The 26341-nt window shown below is 42.1% G+C and overlaps 1 protein-coding gene across 3 annotated transcripts in view; it reads left to right on the top strand.

Annotated features, from left to right (window-relative positions):
• The window catches only part of plxna1a (plexin A1a), a 444018-nt gene extending 420332 nt beyond the window's left edge, over positions 1-23686 (top strand). For 2 of the 3 annotated variants that reach the window (XM_061736805.1, XM_061736804.1), the window contains exons 28-32: positions 954-1144; positions 4990-5159; positions 7558-7770; positions 9733-9883; positions 17038-23686. In XM_061736805.1, the coding sequence (XP_061592789.1) occupies positions 954-1144; positions 4990-5159; positions 7558-7770; positions 9733-9883; positions 17038-17133 (821 nt within the window). In that variant the 3' untranslated portion in view covers positions 17134-23686. The remainder of the gene's footprint in view (positions 1-953; positions 1145-4989; positions 5160-7557; positions 7771-9732; positions 9884-17037) is intronic. The other variant, XM_061736806.1, reaches the window with a different exon arrangement.
• The last annotated feature ends 2655 nt before the right edge of the window (positions 23687-26341 follow it).

The following is a 26341-nucleotide window of genomic DNA, read 5'->3' as shown; positions in this document are numbered from 1 at the left end:
CATGTTCAGCTGGTTTGTTACTCCTACAGCTTCAGAGGTTCTCCCATCTTGATATTGGGACATTGACTACGTTTACATTCAATTCAATTCAATTCAATTTTATTTATATAGGGTCTAATACAACAAAAGTTGTCTCTAGACGCTTTCCAGACACCCAGAACATGAACCCCCGAGCAGTTATTACATAAACAATGGCAGGTAAAAACTCCCATAGTGGGAGAAAAACCTTAAGCCAAACAGTGGCAAGAAAAACTCCCCTTTAGGAGGGAAGAAACCTTGAGCAGGACCAGGCTCGTAAGGGGGGACCCTCCTGCCGAAGGCCAGACTGGGGGAGTCGGGGACGTCAGCAGCACAGCAGGCAGGTGGAAGCAGCAGCGGGATGACCAGAGGGGGGGGGGGCGTCAGCAGCACAAAGCAGACATCCACGTAGGCAGGTGGAAGCAGCAATGGGATGACCTGGGATGGGGGGAACGCAGGCCAGCACGCAGCTCCCGAGGCTCCAGCCTGCAAAACATGCACAAAAGAGAGAAAAAGGGGGGCCAGCACAAGAACTAGAGTTTACACTACTTAGAGAGTTAACACCAGCTAGAGGTTTACTAAACACTAACTGTAGGCTTTACTAAACAGAAAGGTTTTAAGTTTAGTTTTAAAGGTGGAGGTGGTGTCAGCCTCCTTAACCCAGATTGGAAGTTGGTTCCATAGTATGTCCATATATTGTATATCCATAATTTGACATAATGGATGAGATTTTGGGGCAAAGACCCATTACTACTGCCCAAAAGAGCAGGGTTGTTGTTGTTTCGGATTTGGATACAGGAAGAAGAAGCGGAGACGACGGGAATTGCGTCATGACGTTCTCTGTGCGTCGCTGGTTTGATCGAGATATCCCAAATGATTAATTACCATGTAAACAGGATATGCTCAAACCGTCGGCCTCATGTTTCTCTGTCCAGAGAGCATGCTGAGGACGGCCAGCAGCCCAGACAGCCTCCGGTCCCGGACGCCCATGATCACGCCCGACCTGGAGAGCGGGACCAAGCTGTGGCATCTGGTGAAGAACCACGACCACTCGGACCAGAGGGAAGGAGACCGAGGAAGCAAGATGGTGTCTGAGATCTACCTGACCAGGCTGCTGGCCACAAAGGTAACACACAGGGGACCTATTATGGCATCTAATACCTATTTTAAACAGGCCTTGAATGTCTTAAAAACAAGCTTTTGATTGTTTTTGCGAAATAAATTAGAAATTCAGCCTCTGATCCATGTCTTTATCATCTCATTCTCTAACCTCATTATCTATGAGGGATTCTGAGTGGGCGGGGCTATGATAATGAGGCTCTGTGCTGATTGGCTGCCTGAATGACGGGGATACACCGCTACAAAAAAATGGCAGAAGCTCCGGCCGGAGGAGTTACCGTGTCCTAGTAATTGCATGTGATGCGAGCGAGCGTCAGTGACAAAATCAATTCCATTGCTTTATTTTCTATTGGACTGTCCTAACTGGTCGCGAGCGACGCAGCGCGCCGTTTTGAGCTGAACATTTGTCGGATGCCCTGCTTCTATTTTCTTCCTGTCACTCGTGTTGAAAGCCGGTTGAAAGCGCTGTAGGAAACAGTCATGATGAGGAACGGCTGATCCAGTTAGTTGAAATGAGAAGTTATCTCTACGTTTCCTCCTCATTTCACTACAAAAACCTCAATAAAGTGGCAGCTGCTAGAGGGAGATGGACAGAGAGCGTCCGATGTCACGCAGTGCTACGATAGTCGGACGCTCATGCAGTTACACGGTTTTATAGTTGTGGGCGTGGTTTGCATTTTGGTTACGTAACGACGGGAGCAGAATCTGAACGGCTCGTAGATCCACATCACACTGGACGGCTCATCCGGGCGGCTGTACAGACACTGCAGAATTTGTGGTTGGCAGGCGGAGGGGAGACCACTTTATATATGTTAAAGCAAGAAAAAACCTGTTTTTCATAATAGGTCCCCTTTAAGGATGGAAAACCCGTCAGGCATTGCTGTTATTCACCTCCGACGGCTGACCGGCTCTCCCAGGCAGCACGATTAAACGGTGGATTCCTTATTCAGGGTGATTCCAGAGCTTTGAGTGTTAAAACCTGCATGAACTAATTAAGCAGAAACCTTCCAAGGGCACATGCACAACTGCCGCAGTCGAGACTGACATTAGATCAGGTAGAAGTGCTGATAACTTCAGACCCTGAACACGACCATTGGTGTCAGAGTTGGAGCTCATCTGTGCCGTCAGGTGGGCGAGAGACAGAGCTCGAGATATGTTTCTGTTGTTTCTGCACTCCGACTATGCAGGGGCAAGAATGAGACACAAGACAGAGAGAGGTCAGATTCAACAATCTTATTACTTGTACAAGGAGTAGTCAGGCAGCTTAACGTCAAGTGTCAGCTTCCTCCTGGCTACTGAAGTTAATACAGACATAAACCATATATGTACTCCATAGTTACAAATCAATCATATTGAAAGCATTCAGTTGTCTCCAAGGTTTATCTGATTCAATCATGACGACTACTGTGAAAATCAATCCCAGTCTTGTAGTTCCATTCAACAGGGCAAAAGTGCCTCTTCCAACACACTTCCAGTTTAATTCCATCGGTCAAAAGTTGCTTCCAACACTCATCTTGTCACTGTTTTTCCACTTGTAATGCTGTGAGTATAACGATAGTTACAAACATTATAACACATAGATAATTTACATACATTTTCATAACAGTTTCCATCTTTGGTAGACGGGCTTGAGCTCGCTCAGGTACTTTGGAGGAAAGTCTGAAGTACTTTTTACTTCCTCTCTGACTGCGTTTTTGAACATTTACGGCCGGCAGTTAAGGTGCAACTTTGCCAGATTCCTCCTCTACCAGGAAGCAGAGGAGCCAACTCACACTTGGATATCGTCCCACTTGAGAATCGCTGCAAAACCTCAGGACTTTCACCACTGAGCGATATGTAAAACTGTAGTGTTTTCCTCATCAGATGACTTAATAAGTGTAATATGTTTGTATCATTTGTTTAACTAGTCTCCCCTTTACCTGTTTTCAGTGAAAGCTCAGCTTCACTGCGTCACCCTCACACATCTTTGACCAAATCATTAAAAGTGATAAAAATGCAGTAATGGGCAGCAGATACACGCCAGCCAGCTTTTTAATTTTCATTTGCAGAAAAAAAAAAAAAATATATATATATATAATAGTTATCACCTATAATCAAATATGTGCTTGGGTTGTGCAATGTAGGGATGTCAGTCATCGCTTTTTGAAAGAAAACAACGAAATTGAGGGTTCAGTCGACTCAGTACGAGGTATAAAAGGACATAAAAATAAAAAAGGACGGGAATAGAAAACATGAATTAACAAGGAAAAAAATGACAGGGTAAATACAACGTTTTGTGTCCCGAGACGGTGCACATTTAGTTTTTTGGGGGGGAATTGCACCTTTTCACAATAGAAATGTCAGGTGACGGTTAATAGAGGGTCTGCATTGACATCACTTTCCCTCTGGACCCTTACTCGCACTGAGTGGCAAAACATCAGCAAAAATGGCTGCAACTAGTGGAGAAGACGGTATAACAGCCGATTATCGGCTTAAATTAAAGACAGTTGGACTTGACAGTGACCCGTACAGTTACCAGAAGAACCAGTGGTCCATGGACATTAATATTTGGCCACAAATCCAGTTTCCTGATATTTATATGCACTTCATTTCTACGCCGGGGAAATACACAAAGCAAAGCTTGAAGGCATTAAAGTGATGAGGAAGTTTATGATTTGACCGTTTAACGTTAGCTACCCAAAAATCCAGCATTACCTGGTACAAAATGGGAACCGCAAATCCACGTTTCTGTGCCTGGAATCCAGTTGTTTCTGTGAATTGCAGCGATCCATTTGTCTTAAGCTTATTTTTTGGCAGTCTGTAAAACGATAACTCCGATTTCTTGCTAAATCCATGAGTACAGTCGATCGCACAACAGCTCTTTCCCATTTTAGATGTTTTCCAGTTGCTCAAACTGAAAGTTTACGCTGCCAATCAGTCATGCGCATTCCCTCTATTGCTCCAAATATTGATGCAGACTTAAAAAAAATAATGCAAACGCGAAGTCTTGCCACGCCCTTGTCTCTCCATGGCCGTCTTTCTGTGCACGTCTGCACCTTCTGGGAGTCTCTGCAGATCTCTGAACCTACAGCAGCGATCGGGAGTAAAATCACTTCTGTCTTGCAGTAACTGGCTAAACGGGTTCCCGGTGCAGAAGTTGGGGGTTCAAATGTGCCGTTGAGTTGTTTTAAAGCATTAACACATCCTCCGAGTCTAAAGCCTGGGATCCCTGTAGGATTTGTGTAGTTGTTCCCATGGAGGCCGTTCGTATTAAAACCTGTAGCTGCTGTGACTAACCCCGACGTGGCACAATACTGTATTCCAGTATCAGATTGATCATGTTATACATATATACGTCTCATTGGAATATTCTGACACTATTATCATGTTAAATGTTTCCTTCCCCATGAATATGAATCAAAGTTCCATTTTCCGTATTTAAGGTTGAGGATGTGGGTAGATTAACCCCGAGATAATCAACAAATGAAAGCATGAAAAAAACATGGAGTAAAAACTCCACAAAGGTCAGGGGGATTATCTTATTAAGGCGGCGCCACCTGTTTTAAAATGTCAACATGGCGACGAGTGACACGAGAACTCAGTTCAGGCTTTTATGTTTTAATTTAAAATGTTAATACCAAAGACCTTTGATCTGTGTGTTAAACTCTTAATTTATTCCCGGAGCTGTTACACGAGACGCGGCCCCGTCTTCTCCGCCAGTGCTGATTACCCAAGTCTGACTGACTCCAAAAATAAAACGAGCAGGGACCAACAAAAGAGATGTGAACACATTTTTCAAGAAATGTCATGGAGGAAGTGTTTCCCCGTGGTTGTGGGTTCGGTTCTCACCCCCCTGGCCTTCCGTCCCTGCAGGGCACGTTGCAGAAGTTTGTGGACGACCTGTTCGAGACCATCTTCAGCACGGCTCACCGGGGCAGCGCGCTGCCGCTCGCGATCAAGTACATGTTCGACTTCCTGGACGAGCAGGCCGACAAACACTCCATCACGGACTACGACGTGCGGCACACCTGGAAGAGCAACTGGTGAGTCGGAGAGGTGCCGTCTTCACGGCTTTAAACGCAGGGAAGAAAACTTGGAGCTCAGAAGAACGGCACAAAGACAACGATAACGAAGGTTCCCGGACGTCAGATATTCAGAATTAGGGGTGGGACGATACGGGTAACTCACAATTCAATACTGTGGCGATATGTGGCCCACGGTAACGATAATATCACGATATCTACGATATTCGATATATTGTAAGAAATTTAATCAATATATCACGATATATGTGACTGAAAAAGAAAAAATACCCATAAAAAGGTTTGTAGTTATGCATTTATTCAATTCCAAAACTTTGTACAATGTACAAAGAAAGTGCATTAATAAATAAATAAATAAATAAACAAAAACTAATATGTTTTCTATTTAATTTCGTATACTTTGGCCCATATCAAACTTTTGAGCCGAATAAGTGCATGAACAATAGTGCAGTGACAACCGCGTAAATCCATTATATGTGTTAAAATATCGATATTTGCCATCAGTTTATCGATTATTTATTGCAACAGAAAGCGCAACAATATATTGCAATATCGCTTTTTTCCCCCCACTACTATTCAGAATACATACGAGACCTACAGTTCACTCCTGAGGTTTGAAAAATGAGACCTCCGATTACTTACTTACTTACTTTAATTTTATTTGAGAGGGACCATGTGCAATTAAAAACATAAATGTAAACATTTGATGCATTGCACCAGTTAGCTTTAGGCTAATTTGCATCTGCATTCCCAAATAAATACAGCACAGATAAAAAACATCAAACATTATTCAAGGATATGTAAGATATACTGTAGCAATAAGTCCCTAAGCCGTTCAGACCTGAGGTGAGTCAACTACTGGAATATTCAGATGTTGTTCCGAGTCCAGACAAGTGCATATAGTCATGTGCAAAAGCTTGTTCCTCTGCTCTTTTCTGTTGACACCATTAAAATGAAGAAAATTTGAATATACTGGTTCTGAATATTGGACAAATACAACTTCGGAAGAAAAGCACACCGTTTTTTTGTTATTTTTTAATTATTTATAGAAATCACATGGGCAATCCTAACAATCTCCATAGTTTTTTGTAATTCTCCGAGCATTTTCGCAGAACGATCGTGGGGTAAATTTGCTGGGACATCTGCTTCTGGGAAAATTGGCAACCGTTTCAAATGCTTTTCAGATTCAGACGACTTTATTCATCCCTTTGGGAGGTTCCCTCGGGGAAATTGACATCTCCATCTCACTCACACAGCACTGTCGTATAAAAATAAAACACCCCAAAAACCAAACACCCATATAAAGATAAAAAAGATAAACTAAAATAAAAATAAAAAGTGCAGTGCCATAAATGAATTATATGGATAGAAAAGAAATAAGTGTTATGTAATATTACACAGTTATTGGACTGCCCTGGTTATTGCACAGTGCGGTTTGTTGTTGGTCAGACTGCACTCGTTTTGCAATTGCAAAGAACTCCAACTTGTTTGGAAATGGCTTTATAACTCTTTCCACATTGTTGTACAACAAACTAAGGTCAGTTGCTCTTGTCTTTCCCTCTTGGTTGCTTGATTGTGTTTATCCAGTACTCGAGTTGGAAAAAGAAATCAGGGGGGATGGTGGATTTTATCATATGGGAACAGATTATTTGTGCTGATTACAAATAATATAATATATTACAAATAATAGCACTGACCAAAACAGCTGCAGAAATACTGCAGGAATGACATAGCAGCAGTTAAATGCAACCTTCTGTAAGCTTTAAATATCCACTGGGCTTACATCAAATACATCAAAACACAACAATAAAAAACACTTTTCTGAACTTATCAATATGACTCTGTCCTTCACAGGATAAGTAACATGGATCAATGCAAAAACTCAAAATCTTAACAAGAATATTTGTCTTATTTCTAGTTAAAATGTCTCATTTTAGTAACAAAAATCTTATTACACATAAAACAAGACTCATCACTGGAAAAAACAACAATTTTCACCTGTTTCAAGTAAATGTTCACTTAAAAAAAGTAGAAAAATCTGCCAGTGGAGCAAGATTTTTTTGCTTGTAGAAGATAAGAAGATAAATCTTGTCCCACTAGCAGATTTTTCTATTTATTTCAATTGAAAATTTACTTGAAACAGGTGAAAATTGTCAAATAAGTTATTTTTCTGGTGTTATTTTTCTGGTGATGACTCTAAATGTTGAAATAGCAGTAAAACCACATTCATTGATGAAATGACATAAGGGATGGAAAGGGGGGATGGCAGTTTTACAGGGGGGATGATTTTGACCGTTTTTATTTCAGGGTTATCATCCCCATCCCCCCTCATCCCCCCTCAACTCCAGGACTGTGTTTATCCCTCTAAAACCTGTATGTTTGGGCTCGCTCTCCTTAGCCTTCCTCTGCGGTTCTGGGTGAACGTGATCAAGAACCCCCAGTTCGTGTTCGACATCCACAAGAACAGCATCACGGACGCCTGCCTGTCCGTGGTGGCCCAGACCTTCATGGACTCCTGCTCCACGTCCGAGCACAAGCTGGGCAAAGACTCGCCTTCCAATAAGCTCCTCTACGCCAAGGACATCCCCAACTACAAGAACTGGGTAGAGAGGTGAGTGTGAGGAGGGGACGAGGCCCAGGCCTGGGCGGGGGGGGGGGGGTGGCCAGCACGACATGGGAACTGTTTTCCTCATGAGAGGCTGGAAGGCGGAAGAGAAATGAGGTTGAGCGGTGAGATCAAAGTTAATTACGCAATTAAACAGCTGTAAGATTAGAACAACATTATAGGTTGAACTTTTTTGTGCTGCAAGCTTTTAAAGCATGAATACGTAGTTGAATTAAATTAAGAGCAGGGAAGTGATATGCTGTAATTACCACTGACTTGCTTCTGGCTTATTAAAATAGATTACAGTATATTCAGGGAGTGGAAAATATGGCTAAAATGAGCTCCACTAGCTCGCGAGCTCCATTATTTTGAGTTTTTCTTTAAAAAAAAACAACAAGTGAGGACAGAAAATGTACGCGTGAAAGAAGGATTTACAGCAAATATTTGTTCCCCTCGTCCGACTGGAGGATTCTTGATGAAGCTCCTCAGGTTTTTATTCAGTTCTGAGATGTTTAACCGCATTAAGATGAGTTACTTTTACAGAGTGATGATAAAGAAGGTTGTTCTTTTAATGTTCAGATTTCCGGGTTATGAAAATGATGATGGCTAAAATGAAGCCTGATGTTATTTTCAGCATCTTTGAATGCCTGCCTCACTTCTAGTTAACTGTTTGCTGCTGTTACGAGGCCACCAACTGAAAACACAGAAACATATACAGGTTTATCCCTGTACATGCTTCAGTAGGAACTCTTTTATCTGTGCTTCTGTCATCATGAACTTATTTCAAAGGCTGGAGGTCTTAATGAAACGTCTGTGCAGATGCAGAACAACATTCGGTTTTTATTTGAAACCGTTTTCACCAGCTGGTTTTGGTGCGTAATTGCATTGATTTCAGTCAGCTGACGGACTCCACCCAGCAGAAACTATGGCCGAGGTAATGATCAACCTGGTTAATCCAAAAAAACACCAAATGGGTGTAAAACGCAGGCCAGGCTGCTGGTCTATAAAAATATAGAAATGAACTGAATTTGAACTAGTTCAAAGTGAAAATGGTGAACTATGAATGTGAACTGTTCATTTTTAAACTATGTGAACTGAACTTTGAACTAGTTCATGAGAAGTATGAACTTGCACAACACTGAGTATATATATAAGTCGCACCCCCGGCCAAACTATGAAAAAAAAACGCGACTAAGGCCCCGTTTACACGGAGCAAAAACGGTGGCGTTTTAATGCGTTTTGGTCATTCGTTTACACAAAAAAAACAAGGCTCAAAGTCACCAAAAACCATCATTTCTGAAAACTCTGGCCAAAGTGGAGATTTTCAAAAACTCAATTTTCACGTTTGCTTGTAAACAGAGGAACACGGACATTTAGGCTTCAGAACGTCACATTATGAGACAGAAACGTCACTAGCGTCATGTGTGTGACCTGTGTTTACAATTTGTTTGGCCACCGTCAGGATTTTCTTGTATTTTACCTGTTTTATATTCTAAAGTGACACTTAAAAGTAACTCCACTTCTCTGTCACTCCAATGGAAAGACTCTCGTTCCGTCTTGGAAGTAATTGGCAGTCAAAGCTGATTTATGGTTCCGCGTTACACCAACGCAGAGCCTACGGCGTAGGGTACGCGGCGACGCACACCGTACGCAGGCTACGCTGTCGATTTAACGCGGAACCATATTATTCAGGCTTCACTCGTGTCATTTGTTGACGTTTTTTTCCAGGATTCTGATTGGCTAGCATAACTTTACGCTTCTCGTTACACTGCCCCCTGCAGTTTTGGCTGCTAATAGCACCTTAACAGCGTATTTATGCGGGTTTGTGTAAACAAGGATATTTTTCAAAACGTAGAGGGGGAAATATCCATTTTTGTAAATACCCGGCTATGTGGAAACGTGGCCTTATAGTCCGAGACGAGCCTTCCGATGTCGGTACCCTGAAACTGTCCCCGACTTGTCCTCCAGGTACTACTCGGATATCTCCAGGATGCCAGCCATCAGCGACCAGGACATGAGTGCCTACCTAGCAGAGCAGTCCCGCCTGCACCTCAACCAGTTCAACAGCATGTCTGCACTGCACGAGATCTACACCTACATCATCAAGTACAAAGACGAGGTGAGGGCCCTCTTCTTCTCCTGAGAGGGAGGAGCAACGCCGTAATTACTGCTGCTGTCTCCCACCCTCTTTGCTTGCCTTTAGTAAACACCGTGAGCTCATTTTAATTCAATTATCCTGATAATCAGTCTGCATCTGCACAGGCTGGAAGGTATGCACCATCAAGATGCACATTAAGCCATGAGGTCACAACATTATGAACCTAATGGAGCCGAGCAGATTCAGTTATTTTGTTCCTCTGCTGTTCAGCAGCTGCAGCCGGCTGATTAAAGCTCAACCTTCATCAACAATCTTCTGAAGGAATACCGCTGAAATCTGTCAAGTGCATTTTCTTGCTGCGAGCGACATGAAAAAGTTCAAAAGCATCACGCTTTGTGCGTGGTGTCGTCTTCGCGGGGTTGCCTGGCAACCGGGAGGCAATTCAACCCGGGCAACAAGAGCGTTGTGTTTGAAGCTGTAAATCCGTCTCGTGAGTCACATAATTCAAGAGTTTCCGTGTGAATGATCATAATTTAAACCAACAGATCCCATAAATAGTTTTTTTGTTTTGACTCATTCATCGGAGCTGCCAGCTTCATCCACAGAAGGAATGAATGGCTGAATAGGAATTTCACTTACTGGGTGTCAAACAACTTTGCTGTTAAAAAGGAAACGCGTACGGAGGCATCGCTCCAACCAAGAGCACGTTTTTCGAATTAGGAACAGGATTCCTTGTTTTTAAGCTTGAATGCTGCTCTGCTTTTCTACAAAACATTTGAGCCAAGTGTTTTTCCTCCACGGTACAAATAATGAGTCTGGTTCCTCTGGATGCAACTCTGATTTGCAGGGGACGGTACAAGAAACCGCCTCTGGATGAAGCCAGGCTGGGAATTAGACGCATACTAGACCCATTTTATGGGTAATAAAGGGGTCTAGAAAAAGTTAGTGCTCCAATTTTCCCTTATATTTCCTTAAAACACCCCTGTAAAACATGGGGTGACAGAGAGACCGATCCGACGCTGCCATCACTGCTTACTTTTCACTGCTTCTGTTTGCTCCTTTTTATCAAAAATAATACGATTTAAATTTATTCAAAGCCACACTTTGTAACGATTCCACTCCGTACCGAAGAGGAGGGCAGCATATCGCCTTCATTTCATTTGAATATTTAAAGTATGGATCTTACATGTAGCGAACAGGAAATTAAATGGGAGTTTTGAGGGGAAGCAGAGCAAGCAGAGCAAATGTTCACACCAAGAAAAAACTCAAATCCAGAAAAGACACGCTTTTATAAAACCAGAAATATCCCTCCATAGATGTCTTAAAGCTTATTTGTAGATTCACAAAGAGAAAGTATGAAAATACCACCGCCTGTCCAAAATAAAGTCACCACCTTGGTTTAACCCTTGTGCTGTCTTCGGGTCAAGGAAGGAGGGAGGAAAGAAGGGAGGAAAGAAGGAAGGAAGGAAAGAAGGAAGGAAGGGAGAAAAGAAGGAAGAAAGGAAAGAAGGAAGGAAGAAAGAAAAGAAGGAAGGAAGGAAAGAAGGAAGGAAGGGAGAAAAGAAGGAAGGAAAGAAGGAAGGAAGGGAGAAAAGAAGGAAGGAAGGAAAGAAGGGAGAAAAGAAGGAAGGAAGGAAGGAAGGAAGGAAGGAAGGAAGGAAGGAAGGAAGGAGAAGGAGGAAGGAAGGGAGGAAAAGGAAGGAAGGAAAGAAGGAAGTAAGAAAGAAAGGAGAAAAGAAGGAAAGAAAGAAGGAAGGAAGTAGGAAAGGGAGTAAGGAAGGGAGAAAAGATGGAAGGAAGGGAGAAAGGAAGGAAGGGAGAAAAGAAGGAAGGAAGGAAAGAAGGGAGAAAAGAAGGAAGGAAGGAAAGAAGGAAGGGAGAAAAGAAGGAAGGAAGGAAGGAAGGAAGAAAAAAGAAAAGAAGGAAGGAAGTAGGAAAGGGAATAAGGAAGGGAGAAAAGATGGAAGGAAGGGAGAAAATAAGGAAAGAAGGAAGGAAAAGCAAAGAAGGTAATAAAGGAACGAATGACGAAAGGGAGGTAGGAAGAAGAAGGAGTAAAGGAGGGTAAAAAGGGAGGGAAAGAGGAAAGGAAGAAGGAAGGAGAGAGCAGGAGGAAAGAAGGATAGAAGAATTGGGTCATTTTGACCCAAAGACAGCACAAGGATTAACTCAGCTAATAGGTAACCCCCCCCCCCCATTGGATAATTACTGCAGGGATGATGATGTTTCAGCTACAAGTTATTTAACCCTAACTGGTGCAGTGAAAAGCTTCTCATTTAACATCCCGTGGTCGTGGAAAAGATGTTAATCTGTTTCAGAAGGATCAAATTATTGGCATTGAGCAAAGAAAACATCCAAGGAGATTGATGAAACTCTGATGGGTTAAGACATGTCCGAGGAATCGAGGGGAATCATCATGTTCAAGGAAGAAATATGGTGATCAGCGATGGCTTAAACGTCTCAAAGACTCTGTTTAATAGAGAAAGTACGAACATTGACGTGAACCATTTAGGGGCCAAACGGCTGTGTGGCTGTAAGGAAACCACTTATCAGTGAGAGTGATCCAGGAACGAGGCTTCAGTCTGCTAGAGAGCAGAAAGATTGGACTCTGGTGCAACGGGAGACGGTCTGATGACACCAGATTTACCCAGAGTTCCAGAGTGACGGGTGCATCGGGGGGATAAGTGAGCCGGATGGAGGGAGGAACACATCATGCTTGGTGCATATCGTGCAAGCCCGTAGGGGGCGGGGCTTTGATCTGGGCTTCTCCAGTCAGGTCAAGGTTCAGTGAGGTTATGAGGTCAGCTGACTACCTGAAGGACAGAAGGACCAGGTTGTTCCATCCGTGGATTTTTTTTGTTCCTTGATGATGATGGCGGGATTTATTAGGCTCAAACTGTGAGAGAGGAGTTCAGGGAGCATGGGACGCCACAGAGACCAGACCTGAACCAGAATCCCCAGGATGTGCAGGAGAACACTAGTCCGACTCTCCCATCATCTGCACAAGATCTTGGGACGGACGTAAACGTGAACATGCTTATCGGAACGACGATTTCAGCACACAAAATATTGGACTAATTATTATAATTTTTTGCCAGGCAGTGTATACAGGACTGTCTCAGAAAATTAGAATATTGGGATAAAGTCCTTTTTATTTTCTGTCATGCAAAAATGTCATACATTCTGGATTCATTACAAATCAACTGAAATATTGCAAGCCTTTTATTATTTTAATATTGCTGATCATGGCTTACAGCTTAAGAAAACTAAAATATCATATCTCAAAAAGTTAGAATATTCTGGGAATCTTAATCTTAAACTGTAAGCCATAATCAGCAATATTAAAATAATAAAAGGCTTGTAATATTTCAGTTGATTTGTAATGAATCAGAATGTATGACATTTTTGTTTTTTTAATTGCATTACAGAAAATAAAGAACTTTATCACAATATTCTAATTTTCTGAGGCAGTCCTGTATATTGTTAGTTTCCTGGAAAGCCGTAGTAACAGTGATGTTGATGCAAGAACTGTTGGAGCCCTGATTCACAGAAGCAAGAAAAAGTATGTGAACCCCTTAGAATAAAGAGGTTTTCTGAATCAGTTTAGTCATTTTATCATCATCAAAGTCAAAATTCAAGACAGATCCAAAGTTCTTTAACTGATTTATGCAAAAAACAATAATAATTGTGTCTTTATTGAACACTCTCTCTTACTCACACCCTCTTAAGGTCCTTCCACAGCGTCCAGGAAGACTAGCCGCGGTATTAAACGGCTACCCGTGGACCGATGGATGTATAAACACTTCGATCTGACTTAACATCCCGTTCACAGTTTATGTAGCTCTACTAATCGTGATTATGCATCTTCACAGATCTCTTTTTTTAACGAGGAATGGTTCCGAAAAGTCTTCTCACGAAGAGCCAACTTCAAAAGACTCCGTTCATTGATTATACTCCAAGTGTTCAAACTCCCAATTAGCTTTCGTTCCAGTAATTAGTCTATGGATTTACTTATTCTGAGAGTGTTCAGTGAAAACATTATAAAAAAAAATGATGGCTGTTTGCGTGTTATCAGCGGGGGCACATTGTGTTTGTCTGTTGTTGCAACTTTGATGAAGATCAGATCACATTTGTTTAGAAAGCTGATGCAGAGAACTGTGTTTATAAAGGATTCTTCTATATAGTCTATTAATTCAACCCTTTTGCCGACTTTATCTTGCACGTATGGTGATGGGAGATACGTTCCTTCCTTCCTCTGCACCATCCCTCCGTAGCGGCGGTATTACAGTAGTTATGCTGCTGGTTGCAGCTGGCTCCATTCAGAGCCACTGCTCCCCGTCATTAGAGTCTATTATCCAGACGCAGGCAGCTGCAGGGCCCCGTCGCCTCTAACACGTGCCCTGACCTTACACACAAGTGCAAATGTACAAATCCGGGGCTAAGCGCGCTGGCGCGGACCTGCTAATGCACATGCACACATCCGCAGAGCGCGCCGCCGCCGCCGCAGCGGCTCCTCCTCCCGCCGTTCACGCCCTGCAAAATAACACGGTGGGACGACACGCGCGCGGGCTCCTGTATACGTCCTCGGGGGTAATTACACACATCCCAGCAGCCCACCTGCCCCGCCGGCCCCGCCCGCCCGTGCCGGCAGCAGCACTGGAATTGTAATTGCTAACCGGTGAATGGAAATTAGCATCAGAGCGCTCTTTGTGCTAACGAGCGCATCCGAGCAATTATGGTTAAGGATCATAATGCAACCCTGAATTCTGAAAAAGTTACCAAAGGATAAATAGATTAAAAAAGTTGGGATGGTGGGGTGAAATGTAAATAAAAAAAACAGAAAGCAGTATTTAGCAAATGTCCAAAATCTAAATATCCTACAGCTACTCAGATTACTTAGTAGCAGGCAGAGCTGGGTAGAGTAGCCAAAAAATGTACTCAAGTAAAAGTACTGTTACTTCAGAATAATATGACTCAAGTAGAAGTAAAAAGTAGTCATCCAAATAATTACTTGAGTAAAAGTAAAAAAGTACTGAGTAAATGTTGAGCAACGTCTGATTTATTTTTTTAACACAACCATTCAAAGAGACAAAAGTACAAAATAATCATCTTCAGGCAAATTAAATCAATAAAATAAATTAAAATTAATAAAAAATAGCTTAAATTAAAATAATCTTAAAGTAAATTCAAGTACTTTAATAAATAAAATAATAACAGAATAAAAAAAAACAAGTAGCACAAAATTTCAAGCCTTTGTACGTTTCTTTTTTAATCAGGCTCCGCAGGCAGAACTAGAACAACATGAACTCGTATAAACTGTGTGTGTGTTTGAGTCTGTGTATATGTAACAAAACATGCAAAAGCAAACATTTTTCCCAAAGAATCACCCAGTGATGTCATGAGATCGACGCGTACAGTACGTGGATAAAAGGGATAAAAGAAAAGTAACAGCTCAACGTAGCCTAATGTAGCGGAGTAAGAGGAACAGTTCTTCACAAATCTACTTAAGTAAAAGTAAAAAGTATAGTGATTCAAAACTACTCCTAAAAGTACAACATTTCCCAAAACGTACCCAAGTAAATATAACGGAGTAAATGTAACTCGTTACTACCCAACTCTGATAGCAGGTCGGTGACATGTTGGGAGGAACAGTACTGCACCAAGCACTTTGAACTCTATATATCCTTATGCACTTTTGAGTACGCAGCGCTTTAGTTTTTAGCCTAGTGTCCTTATCTTTTAGTGTTTAGAGTTTTTAGTGTTTTAATTGTTTTTATTGCTTGCTTTGAGCCAGTGGCAACGAAATTTCGTTCCCCTTGTACTTAGACTTTTGGAATGACATTAAAGTAAACCTTGAACTTGAACTTGAAACAACAGTCCATCCACAAATGCAGCTTTAAAGTTCTGTCATGCAAAGAAAGCACATGTGAACGTGACCCAAGACTCGGATAAGATAAGATAGTCCTTTATTGATCCCCAGAGGGAAATTCGAGTGAGACTAAATAAATTATGATAAATTAGTATTAAACGTAAAAAATAAAACAATACAGTAAAAAATAAACAAAAAAAAAGAAAAGAAACGGAAACTGAACTGGCGTCTTTCAGCAAGACAAGGCTGAACTGCGTCTACTACAAAACCACGGCTTGGTAGTTGAGTCCAGGTGCTTTAGAAACAGTTAGTGAATCATAAAATGAAAAACACGGTAAAGCCCCGGGACCGTGGAGCAGCTCCAGCCCTGTATCAGATGAGTCTCGTCCGGTAAATAGTTCCCAGATGTTCATGCAGCAGTTCTGAGACGGGAGGGGATGCTGCACAGAAGCTGCTACCAACAAATTCAGATTTCCTCTGTTCAACATTTGGTATTGTTTTGTTGCTGCTGTGGATATAATCTGGGTTTAAGTGATTTGTAAACACTTCCCAGCCTCGCTGGACTTGGAGCACTGTTGTTTCTGTCAGCCTGTTTCAATTTTAGTTTTAGTCTAGTCTTTGGGTCAAGCTATGATTTGAGTTTTTATTAGTTTTAGTCACGTTCATTCTCCTTTTAGTCGTGTCAAGTTTCAGTCAACTAAAAGTCTGAGCATTTTAGTCTTATTTTAGTCAAATATTGCATTTAGCCAAACCCATTTTACAATTCAAACAAAGTTATCTTATTATTATATTATCGTTACCTTTTAGACTCAAGAATACATTCATTCCAGATACAGAAGACGTACAACATACTGTATTTATTTTTCCGCATTTCTCCCCATCTTTTTCTTTTCCAACGACACATTGGGTTTTCTTTTCCCCGTCTATGTAGGAAAGTGTATACAAAGATGGTCTCTGGATCTTTGTTGCAACATTTCGTCTCGTTTTGGTCAATGAAAACAAAAACACATTTTAGCAGAGTTTTTATTTTGTAATCTACATTTTAGTCTCATTTTTATTCCTCTATGATATTGCATCATATATTTAATTATCGTTATCGTCACATGAGCAGCATTTTCATTACGTCTCGTCTTGTTTTCCTCAGGTGATAAAGCTTCGTTGACGACGATATTTAGTCATAATTTTCATTGTCGAAAGCAACTTTAACTCGGAGTTGTGCAGCCGTGTCTGCTGCTCACTGCAGGGTTGGGTGAAGTTCTCTCTGGGAGTTCTTACGGACTAACGGCCTTCCTTCTCTCATGTGCAGATCCTGTCGGCGCTACAGAAGGACGAGCAGTCGCGCAGACAGCGGCTACGCGGCAAGCTAGAGCAGGTCATCGACACCATGGCCCTGGCTAGCTGAGGACCGGCCCATCCCGCGCCCCGACTCGTGCAGAACTGGCTAACCAACACGCCTTCCCTGACAACCTTTGATGCCCTGTGACATTTTGACCCTCGACATTTAAAGTCTGTTGTTATCACACTTGCAAACTGCAACCTAACAGGAGTGGAAAAAGACTGCAAGGACAGGACGACGATGACGGCAGCAGCAGCAGCAGCAGCAGCAGCACACTGGAGAGAGAGCAACCCAGGGCCTTTCAGCCTCTTCTTTTTCTCATTTCCATCTTTTCCTCCTCTGAGCCACTGATCCAAATCGACTGCGTCCCTCACCCCCCAGCTTCGTGACTGAAAGCATGCCTAGCTGGAGTTAAAACAGTGCAGGAGAGGTACAAACCGCTGAGGAGGCTTCGGACTGTGGGCCTTGATAGTGGGTGGGGTCAGAGGTCAGGGAGGGCTGCAGATCAGCAGTCACAGACCTGGTGGAGATCCAGTTTTGGCCGAGAGAGACGCTTCAGCAGGGCGGCTGCAGGGTGAACCGTGGACGGACTGGTTGCCCGCGGCGACCCTCCAGCCCTCCATCACAGGGAACTGGATCCGTCATTGCATTTGGGTTCTGCCCCCTCCACCTGCCTCCTCTCCCCAGTGCTGTGCCACTTGTGTTACTGCTGAATTTGCACAACAAAGCTAAATCAAAAGAAAGAGGATATATGAATATATATATATATATATATAGATATAGATATATAAATACAACCCTTTGTTTTTAAAACAAATGAAAAGTTGAAAAAAGTTTTCCAGATCCATGTACAAAAGCTATGTTTCAGACGTTTTGATATTTCCTAGAAGAAAAATTATGAAAACACAAGGAAAAAGTTGTCTTGTGCCATGTTTTACTTTGAATGTCGTTTAGTGCAAAGAAACTTCTTTTTGTTAGATGAAATGTGCTATTATGAAAATGTTGTCATGCCTAGTGACTGAGAGTTTAAAAATAGGTAAATGGCTTAAAAGAAAACAACACCACACACACATATAAATATATATATATATCTATATATATATAAAAAACAGACACTTTCTATGTTACATGAGGTCTCGGGGCTATTGTGTGCTACATTTTTGGCTCGAGAGAGAGACACTAAAATGAAATGTCTGGAAGCCGCCTATGAGCCTACAGTGCTTTTGTGTTTGTTTTAGAGAAACCAAATACATCACGGTCGGCTGATTTAGATAAGACAACAGTCATTTGTGTGGAAGTCTGCCTCGTGCTGTGGTAGCAGCCACCGGGGCATTAGACAGTCATTTAAGCATTTCCCTGGCACACTGTAGTGCTTTACGGCTTTTTGATCGTGTTTTCTAGACCTCCCCTCTCATCTGAAACCATTTATTTGGAGGTGCAGCCTCCAAAAAGGAAGTCTAGTTTTGTTGTGCAGAAGAAAGTGAAGCAGTATTGTCGCTTTTTGGTTTCCAAGTCCGGAGTAACGAAAGCTTAAAGGGCCCATTTTTGAAATGTGAATGTGGTTTCTGAAAAAGATAATGAAATGTAGCTTGACATACGTGAGTGTTTTTTTGTACAAGTTTAAATCCTTTCTCTTTTTCTGTTTTGTGGTCTTATTGGGGTAAAAAAAAAAAAGAAAATCCAAATGTTTTCCTAATGGAGTTTGCTGCACCACATTTACGTTGATTAAATCCAGTATTATACACTCATTAAAGCCACTCTATGTAGTAAAACCACTTGAGAAAACATGCGGCCACTGCCGATCTTTGTGCCCCCGTGTGGTCGGAAGTGGTACTGCTGCTTGGAGTGCCTTTAACATCCTGTTTTGCAACACTTGCACATCGCTTCTTGGAGGGCTGGAAAATGGAGACGTAAGATTGAAACTTTAAAAAACAAGGGGACAATATTAGAAGGCTATTCATCTTGTAAACACTTGTGGAAAGAAACTGAACAATAGACCAGATAAATGAATCACAGAGAGAGATGGCTCCGCTACATTTCAAATGACAGATTCAAATGCACACCTTTTGGAGCAGTATTGCTTTAAAGGAAATGTTACTAATACCTCATAAAACATGTAGTTTTCTTCCGCTTCCATCAGTGCTTCCCTCAAACTTGCTCCCCACCGTTGAGGGTAGAGACCTCTGGAGTCCTCAGTCCATTTCTTGAGACTTCTCTAAACTTGAACTTAAGGGCGTCTCTCCAGTCGTGTGGGATCCTTTAAGTTGGTGAGAAATCAAAATGAAAAGCGTGCATTTAGTTACTCCTGCATTCTGCAAGTTTCTATATGCAGCAGTTTCAAAATTGTTCATATAATACTTGCAGACAGGTGATTTAAATCTACATAGATTATTCCCCTCCCTTTTCAGTGTAGGTGCACTTCCATCCGAAGTGACAAAATTAGACTGGGTTTGTTCCAGCAGAAGCTAAGCAGCCAACAGACTAGGAAGTGTTACCGACACCTTAAAGCACACCAGGAGCTGACTGACAGTCATATCCCATGTGATAATTGTTCAGTCACAGCCATTTTAAAACATGAAACATTAACAGTGTGTATCACACTTGAGGCGGATCCTGAGTTTCAACATGGTCACTTTGGTTGTTTTTGTTCAGCATGCTTGATGAAGGATCGGGACGTGTTTTCGTTCTAAAGTAATAACCTCTAGAATCTGAGGTACTGGCGTGTGAAAGCCACTCGATAGCTGTTAGCTACTGCAGATTATACTCATTTAAAGGTTTTTACTATCATTTCCTCTCACATATTAGTGAGGCATAATCTTTAATGCAGCATTCGCACAACAATTCAGTCTCAATAGGAATCTGATTTGGTCTGATTTGACCGACGTATCTACACGTTCACTTCTGAAACTACGCATGTACTCCGGATGCCATTCAACATGCGTCGTTTGCATCAAGTACACATCTTTTTGACCACAGATCGACCACAGATTGACAAAGGTACACCACTCCCAACCTGGTCAACTTTCATGTTCTTTAACTACGTACTTCGGACTTATCTTTATACACTATATCCCTAGGGAGACACTCGTTTCCCCACCAATGAGTGCTAGACATGTACCCACGTCTACTGATGACACCAATCAAACACTTGGCCCGTAGCTGCAGTTCACTTTCACCCACGTTTGGCTTCGGTTTACACCATTGACTCGGGGTGAGTGTGGCCGCCTAAACTTGACCACAGGCGCCCCAGACATGTCCTAATTCTCCGTTTTCTTTGGTCTACACCTATTCCAGGTAACACTCTGGAATATGAAACATATCTGGCTCATACAACACAAGCCAAAACACGCATTTGGCCGAGTTTATGGGTTTTGGGACATGTCTGGCAAACATAGCTGCCAGAAGCTCAGATTGGGCCTGAATTGGGCCTGTACTCGCATCTACTGCACATATAATATACTTTCCAGTCGTCATCATTTCAGCAAACCATTTCAAAAGTGATTAACGGCATAACCAGAAGCTAGTTACCTGACCACTGTTACTGATTCCACTGTAGTGGCCCTTTGCATCATGGGAAACGGTTTGCAAGGTAGATTGTCCAATTGCACATTGGCCATTTTTCTGGAAGTTGTACCTCGTCTGGGTATTGTTACCATTGGTTGTATACTGAGGAGGACATTTTGACAGATTGAGGGCGAACTAGTTGTATAGTATACGGGTTCAGAAACGGCCCAAATGTTTTTATCCCACAGCAAAAATGTGTGTCCAGACGTCATGAAATGTTCTGTATGTGCTTCTATACTTGAACCACCGATGTAGACAGGGTAAAAAAAACATACAGAACGAGATGACCAAAGCTTTTTCACCCACATCAGGAGAACCACTCAGTGAGAGGAAATGATGGACGAACATCTGCCTTTTCAGTTCTTCCAAGGAAAACAAAAAGATCTGTCATTCACATTCTCCCGTACTGAAGTTCTGTGATGTTTGTGTCTGTGTGGTGAAACTTAGACATTGCTTCTTCCATGTACAGGCGCTCACGAGAGCGTGCTCCAGCCAGTCTACGTGAATGGCTGGGGCCGCTGAGGATGTGGACTAATGCATCGATGTTGGACCTGTGTTCACTTGTTCTTTTGATGAATGTGTAAAGATTACTTTGATATTGAAAGAGTATTGAGGCTCACCCCTCCGTTCACTTTGTGAGGACTAAAGAAAAATACTGAGCAAGATGTCAGGTTGGGGCCGACTTGGTCTTCAGTGCTCTTGCTTGTTAGCCGTGCTTCTCGTTTTCTGCTTCACGTGAAAAATGTGGGAATTGGGATTAAGAGTTGTTTCTTGGTACTTAGTTTCATTTTATCTGAGGGGGTTATTTTAATGACGACATACAGCAAATCCTCAGTGTGCCTCTTACGATGTAGGAATCTTTTTTTCTGTATACGTAGAGATTCAAATCAAGAAAATGAACTATTTGGCAAAATGTTGTCTTTAAAAACGAAAAAGCCCATATACAGCACACGTCTGGAGTAAGTAAAGTGATTCTATCCCATCATTTACATAACAAACCAGTGAAATAGTCACATTTATTTGATACATGCTCTTCAACGTACCTTTTCCTGTTTCATGCACACGTCTGTATTTGGTCCTCATGAGCAAGGTTTGTCAATTTTAAATACTTTGAGTTTGAACTTTTTTGCTTTTCCTCATTAGTTTTTGGGTTTTGGCGCTGGACAAGTACTTGGGTGGCAAACATCACAGGTTGGCTCTAAAAGCCTTTATTTGTGTCTGCGTTGTGCTACAGGGCTCAGTCCTCTCAAATCATGTCCAGTCTTCAGAGATATCAAAGATAAAACATGTGGTGCAGGTAATAAGGAATTGTAAAGGACATGCTTGGTATCAATTAAAAAAACATAATGAACTGGAATCTTCTGGGATAAATAACCTGACATCACTTGATGGTATTTAATGTTCAGCAGACGCTGAAGCCAGCTAAGCTAATTATGTCCAAGTTCTGTTACTTTAAAATGAATCTTATGTCTGTAGGTATTAAACATATTTTTGCCCACATCCCAAGACTGAACATCGTAGGGGCACTTACCGTATTTGAGAAGATTTAGAGACATGATCCACATCCTTCCCTAAGATCTGCCCATCACATCTGAAGCTAATTTAATTTTAGCACTGATACAACAGAAAAGGCTGGAAAAAGATTGGGTTAGCATGTTCCCATAACCAACACTTTGTGTCATTTGTTTCACTAGCGGGCAGAGGACTTATTTTAGATCCACCGTTCCTCCTCAGCTTTTAAGCTAAGATAACAGGCTGCTAAATTTCACACGAATGTTAAAAATCACAGTTCCTAAAACGGTCATTTTATGCTTGGCTCCAGAAGCTAGTCAGTTGGCGTGTTTCCACCAGCAGGAGTTCAGGGTAAACCCGCCGGACAGGGACCCCTAACAGGGTCTACATCGGCCCCTCAGCCGGCATGTCGCCGCGCTGTAGCGCCGCGCTGTAGCGCCGCGCTGTAGCGCCGCGCTGTAGCGCCGCGCTGTAGCGCCGCGCTGTAGCGTCACCAAGAACCTTTGACTGGGAAAATAGCATGGCCGACCACGAGGTGTCGGTAATGCATATTTTTTGCTGTCTGCAAACAGCCAGCAGCACTCTAGGAGACGAAGAAGAAGAAGAAATACGTAAACAAGGGGTATTACTTGTCTTTTTTGTTTTGTTTTATAACATATACCACAGTCCCAGTGATTGAGATTTAAAGAGTACCTCTCCTACCACAGGGATGTTTTTCCCCCGGTAAAAGGTTCTTGAAGGCCACTTTAGCAGGAACACTCCTGGTATCTGAGACATGCACCAACAATCTCCCTTACTAGCTTAAAAATCTACTGGAACTCCCGCTAGTGGAAATGCGCCTTGTATGCCGTTTTGAATATGGATACACTTTGGTGTATCATTGTTGTTTAAATAGTTTAAAAGGCTTTGAGCTGTGCAGAGATAACAGAGATGCTGCTGCTTCAAGTGACTGCTGAGGATATTCTTGTCACAAAGGTCTCAGTTGGGTCTGTCACTTTTAAAGGCCCAGGATGCAGCAGTAGTTGCTAAGTGATGGCTCAGTCGCCAGCGGGGCCCTGTGGTGATTATTCCAGTCTTTATTCAGCTGTGGCGCTGTCTGTTTTAATCCTTTAAAACAATTCATCAGTTTCAGAACTGACACTAATTATTGTACACTTTGAAAGCCAACTTTAACAATATTATACGTATTTTCCGAACGGGCTGAACCTTCCAGTACAACAACTCCTCGACACCATCGGTAATCCTCACTTTTTAATCCCTGCAGTTCCAGCTCTCCAACTTCCTCCCCAACTCAGTTCACTTTGATTAAAGTACATTTCAGAGACAGAGCAGAGGATGTAAAACACCTTTTCTCAGAGATAAAAGAGAAGAGCGGTAAAAAGGAAAGAAGTACTTTGGAGTTTTAATACTTTCTGAATTATGATACCTTTTTAAGAGTTTCAGATTTGAAGCTGTGACAGGTTTTGGCTGTTTCACGCCTGTGTAAATATCCTGCTCTTTCCTATTTTGCAGATTTATTACATGTAAATAGACACGCATCAAGAAGAGATTAAACATGTTTTTGCAAAATTTGGATGAGCTGCTGTTTTTCTTCACATTCCACATTACCTCCCTCCCCCTTCAAATCAATGCTGTGGATTTTAAAGTTGTGACAAGTTTTAGGTTGATCTCAAGTGCATGTCAACAGAAGAGAACTTGTAAGATCAAAAGCAACACATATGAGACTTAATTTAGTTTTATTCTGCCGTATAAACTGATGCAAGGGAAAAAACAGCTTGACACATTTACGCTCTTTCCCACTAATCATGTCAAAGAGGACACCGAGCATAACAAGAATTGAAATGAAGATAAGCCTACACTTGCAGTCTTTACTGCCAGAAATCCCTCACGGATGTGAAGCTCAGGTTCAAGAGGACATCCATCCATCTATCCATCCATCCATCCCCATCCACTCACTTGCCCATTTGTAAGGAAAGACTGAAATTATCCACATCAGTCAGACGAATGAATCCTGAAATGATGCTGTCCGATGTGTCTGCTGTGTTTAACAGCCATCTCCTGATTTACACACATCTAGTGAGAGCACATCTGTAAGTAAAGTTGTCTGTTTCACTGCATGATTAGAACAACTAACATGTAAAATGTCACATGCATTGAAATTATTTATGCCAACAATGGATGCAAATACATCCCCTTCTCTTATATCTTATAGTAGTTTGGTTGACTTTTTACTAGTTTAAATAAGCGGTGGATATATAATTTGAAAGTGGCCTTTAAGCTCGATTTGACCTGTATACCACCTTCTGGATTATTGAAGACAACCATGCCTATATATTCTGAAAGTTTGCCTGATTCACTGCTGATCTTGGTGATAAAAGCTGGAAGAAAAAGTGAACAAAAACAATATTCATTTATCTTTAAAAGTGCCTGGTTTTGGAGATTAATGCATAACACTTTAGTGAAATGACCAAAACTCACACTGTATCACAAAAAAGTACAAGACTAGCTGGGTGTCTAGAGGTCAGTCTCTTCGGTCTGACTCACTTAACTTGTCTTGTGTTAAACTAATTCCCAACAAAGTCCTCTGAAGGCACTTTTTACAAAAAACTAAGTTTGAGTTGAATCAGTCCAACAGCTGCAATCAATTTCAGTCCAATTCACAGCAGTTCAGTTATAATCCATTCTTCCTTCCATCCATCCATTAACTTCCACTCATCCAAGGTCGGATCGCAGGAAAGCAGAGAGACTCAGACCTCCGTCTCCTCTGCCACCTCTTCCAGCTCCTCCGGGGGAATACCAATGGTCTGTCCTGGGACTTCACTGAGACCTCATCCCGGTTGGACGTGCCCAAAACAAGACCGGATCCTCACCAGATGCCCAACTCAATTGGCTCCTCTCGAGGTGGGGGAGCAGCGTCCATCCCAGATGACTGACCTTTTCCACTATCTCTAAAGCCTGATTTATGGTTCTGTGTTAAATCAATGCAGAGCCTACGCCCTAGGGTACGTGGCGACGCATTTCCATTTCCGGTTCCGGTTCCTGAAGCAGTAGTGAACTTTCAGTGCTCTTTTCTTCGTGTGTGATTTTTTTTTTTTGGGGGGGTTGTTTTGGTTTTTTGCACAATAGTTGTCCTTATCTCTTTGATTCAATCTGACCGGAAAAAAAACGGAAGCTAAACAAAGTATCAACTAGCGCTCTTGGGGGGTATTGCACCGCGGCAAAATGGAGTGATGGAGAAGTCCGAAGGATTCACGACGGCGTCACGGCAACGCCGTAGGCTCTGCATTGGTGTAACGCAGAACCTTAAATCAGTCTTAAGGGAGGGCCCAAGATGGAACGACCAGTAAACTTTCGGCACACATCTCTCTTCACCACAACAGACGTATAAAGAGTCCTCATTACTGCTGACATCGCACCACTCCACCTGGCTATCTCCCACATTCATATTTCATATGATGCCAGTTCCCCAAAACACCTGAATCCAACAGATTACTCTGGTGAAATCCCCCCATAAGCACAAGGCAAACGGGGGAGGGTGGGACTGATAACAGGACTTCAGCAGAACCGGATCTGAGGAAGGCTGCCTTGACGGTTAGTCTGAGATGATGAGAGAGAGATGAACAAACCCGATGAAATGAGTCCAGGTACGTCTGCCCATGAGGCAGGGATGAGAATCATTTTAATTGCATTAATAATGACATAAACTTAAAAGGAGAATATTGAGAACCGAGCGAGTTGCTGAGCTGTAGATAGTGAGAGTTTTACTCTGGCAGACCCCCGTAACCCTGCAAAAGAATAAACGGCTATAGACAATGGATGGATGGCCCATTCCTGCGAACTCTATACACACAATGCTTTCCCAGAGTTTTTGCTTCCATAATCTTCCATTTAATACTGTAATTTATTATTTATTTGCAGTTATCGCAGAGTCACAGTGAGAGAACAGTACTGTGAACTTACTCGGTCACATGCAGGTAACTGCTATTAATAATCATGTGCTAGAAGAAAACCTTGATGTAAACTGCCAGAAGAAACACCTAAACTAGCTTTATTTCATGTTTGCACGTCATCTACAGTAGTAAGCCTTCTGTACATACAATGTAAAATACTGCATATGGCCCTGTGGTCATATGTGGTATTCACCGTAAAAGTGGTTTAAGCTACGGGACAATCACAAACCAGTGACTTGACCACTGTC

This window comes from Cololabis saira, chromosome 12 (assembly GCF_033807715.1).
Source record: "Cololabis saira isolate AMF1-May2022 chromosome 12, fColSai1.1, whole genome shotgun sequence".
Taxonomy (NCBI): Eukaryota; Metazoa; Chordata; class Actinopteri; order Beloniformes; family Belonidae; genus Cololabis; species Cololabis saira.
Note: the sequence above shows the minus strand (reverse complement) of the source record. Positions and strands in the feature narration are given on the sequence as shown.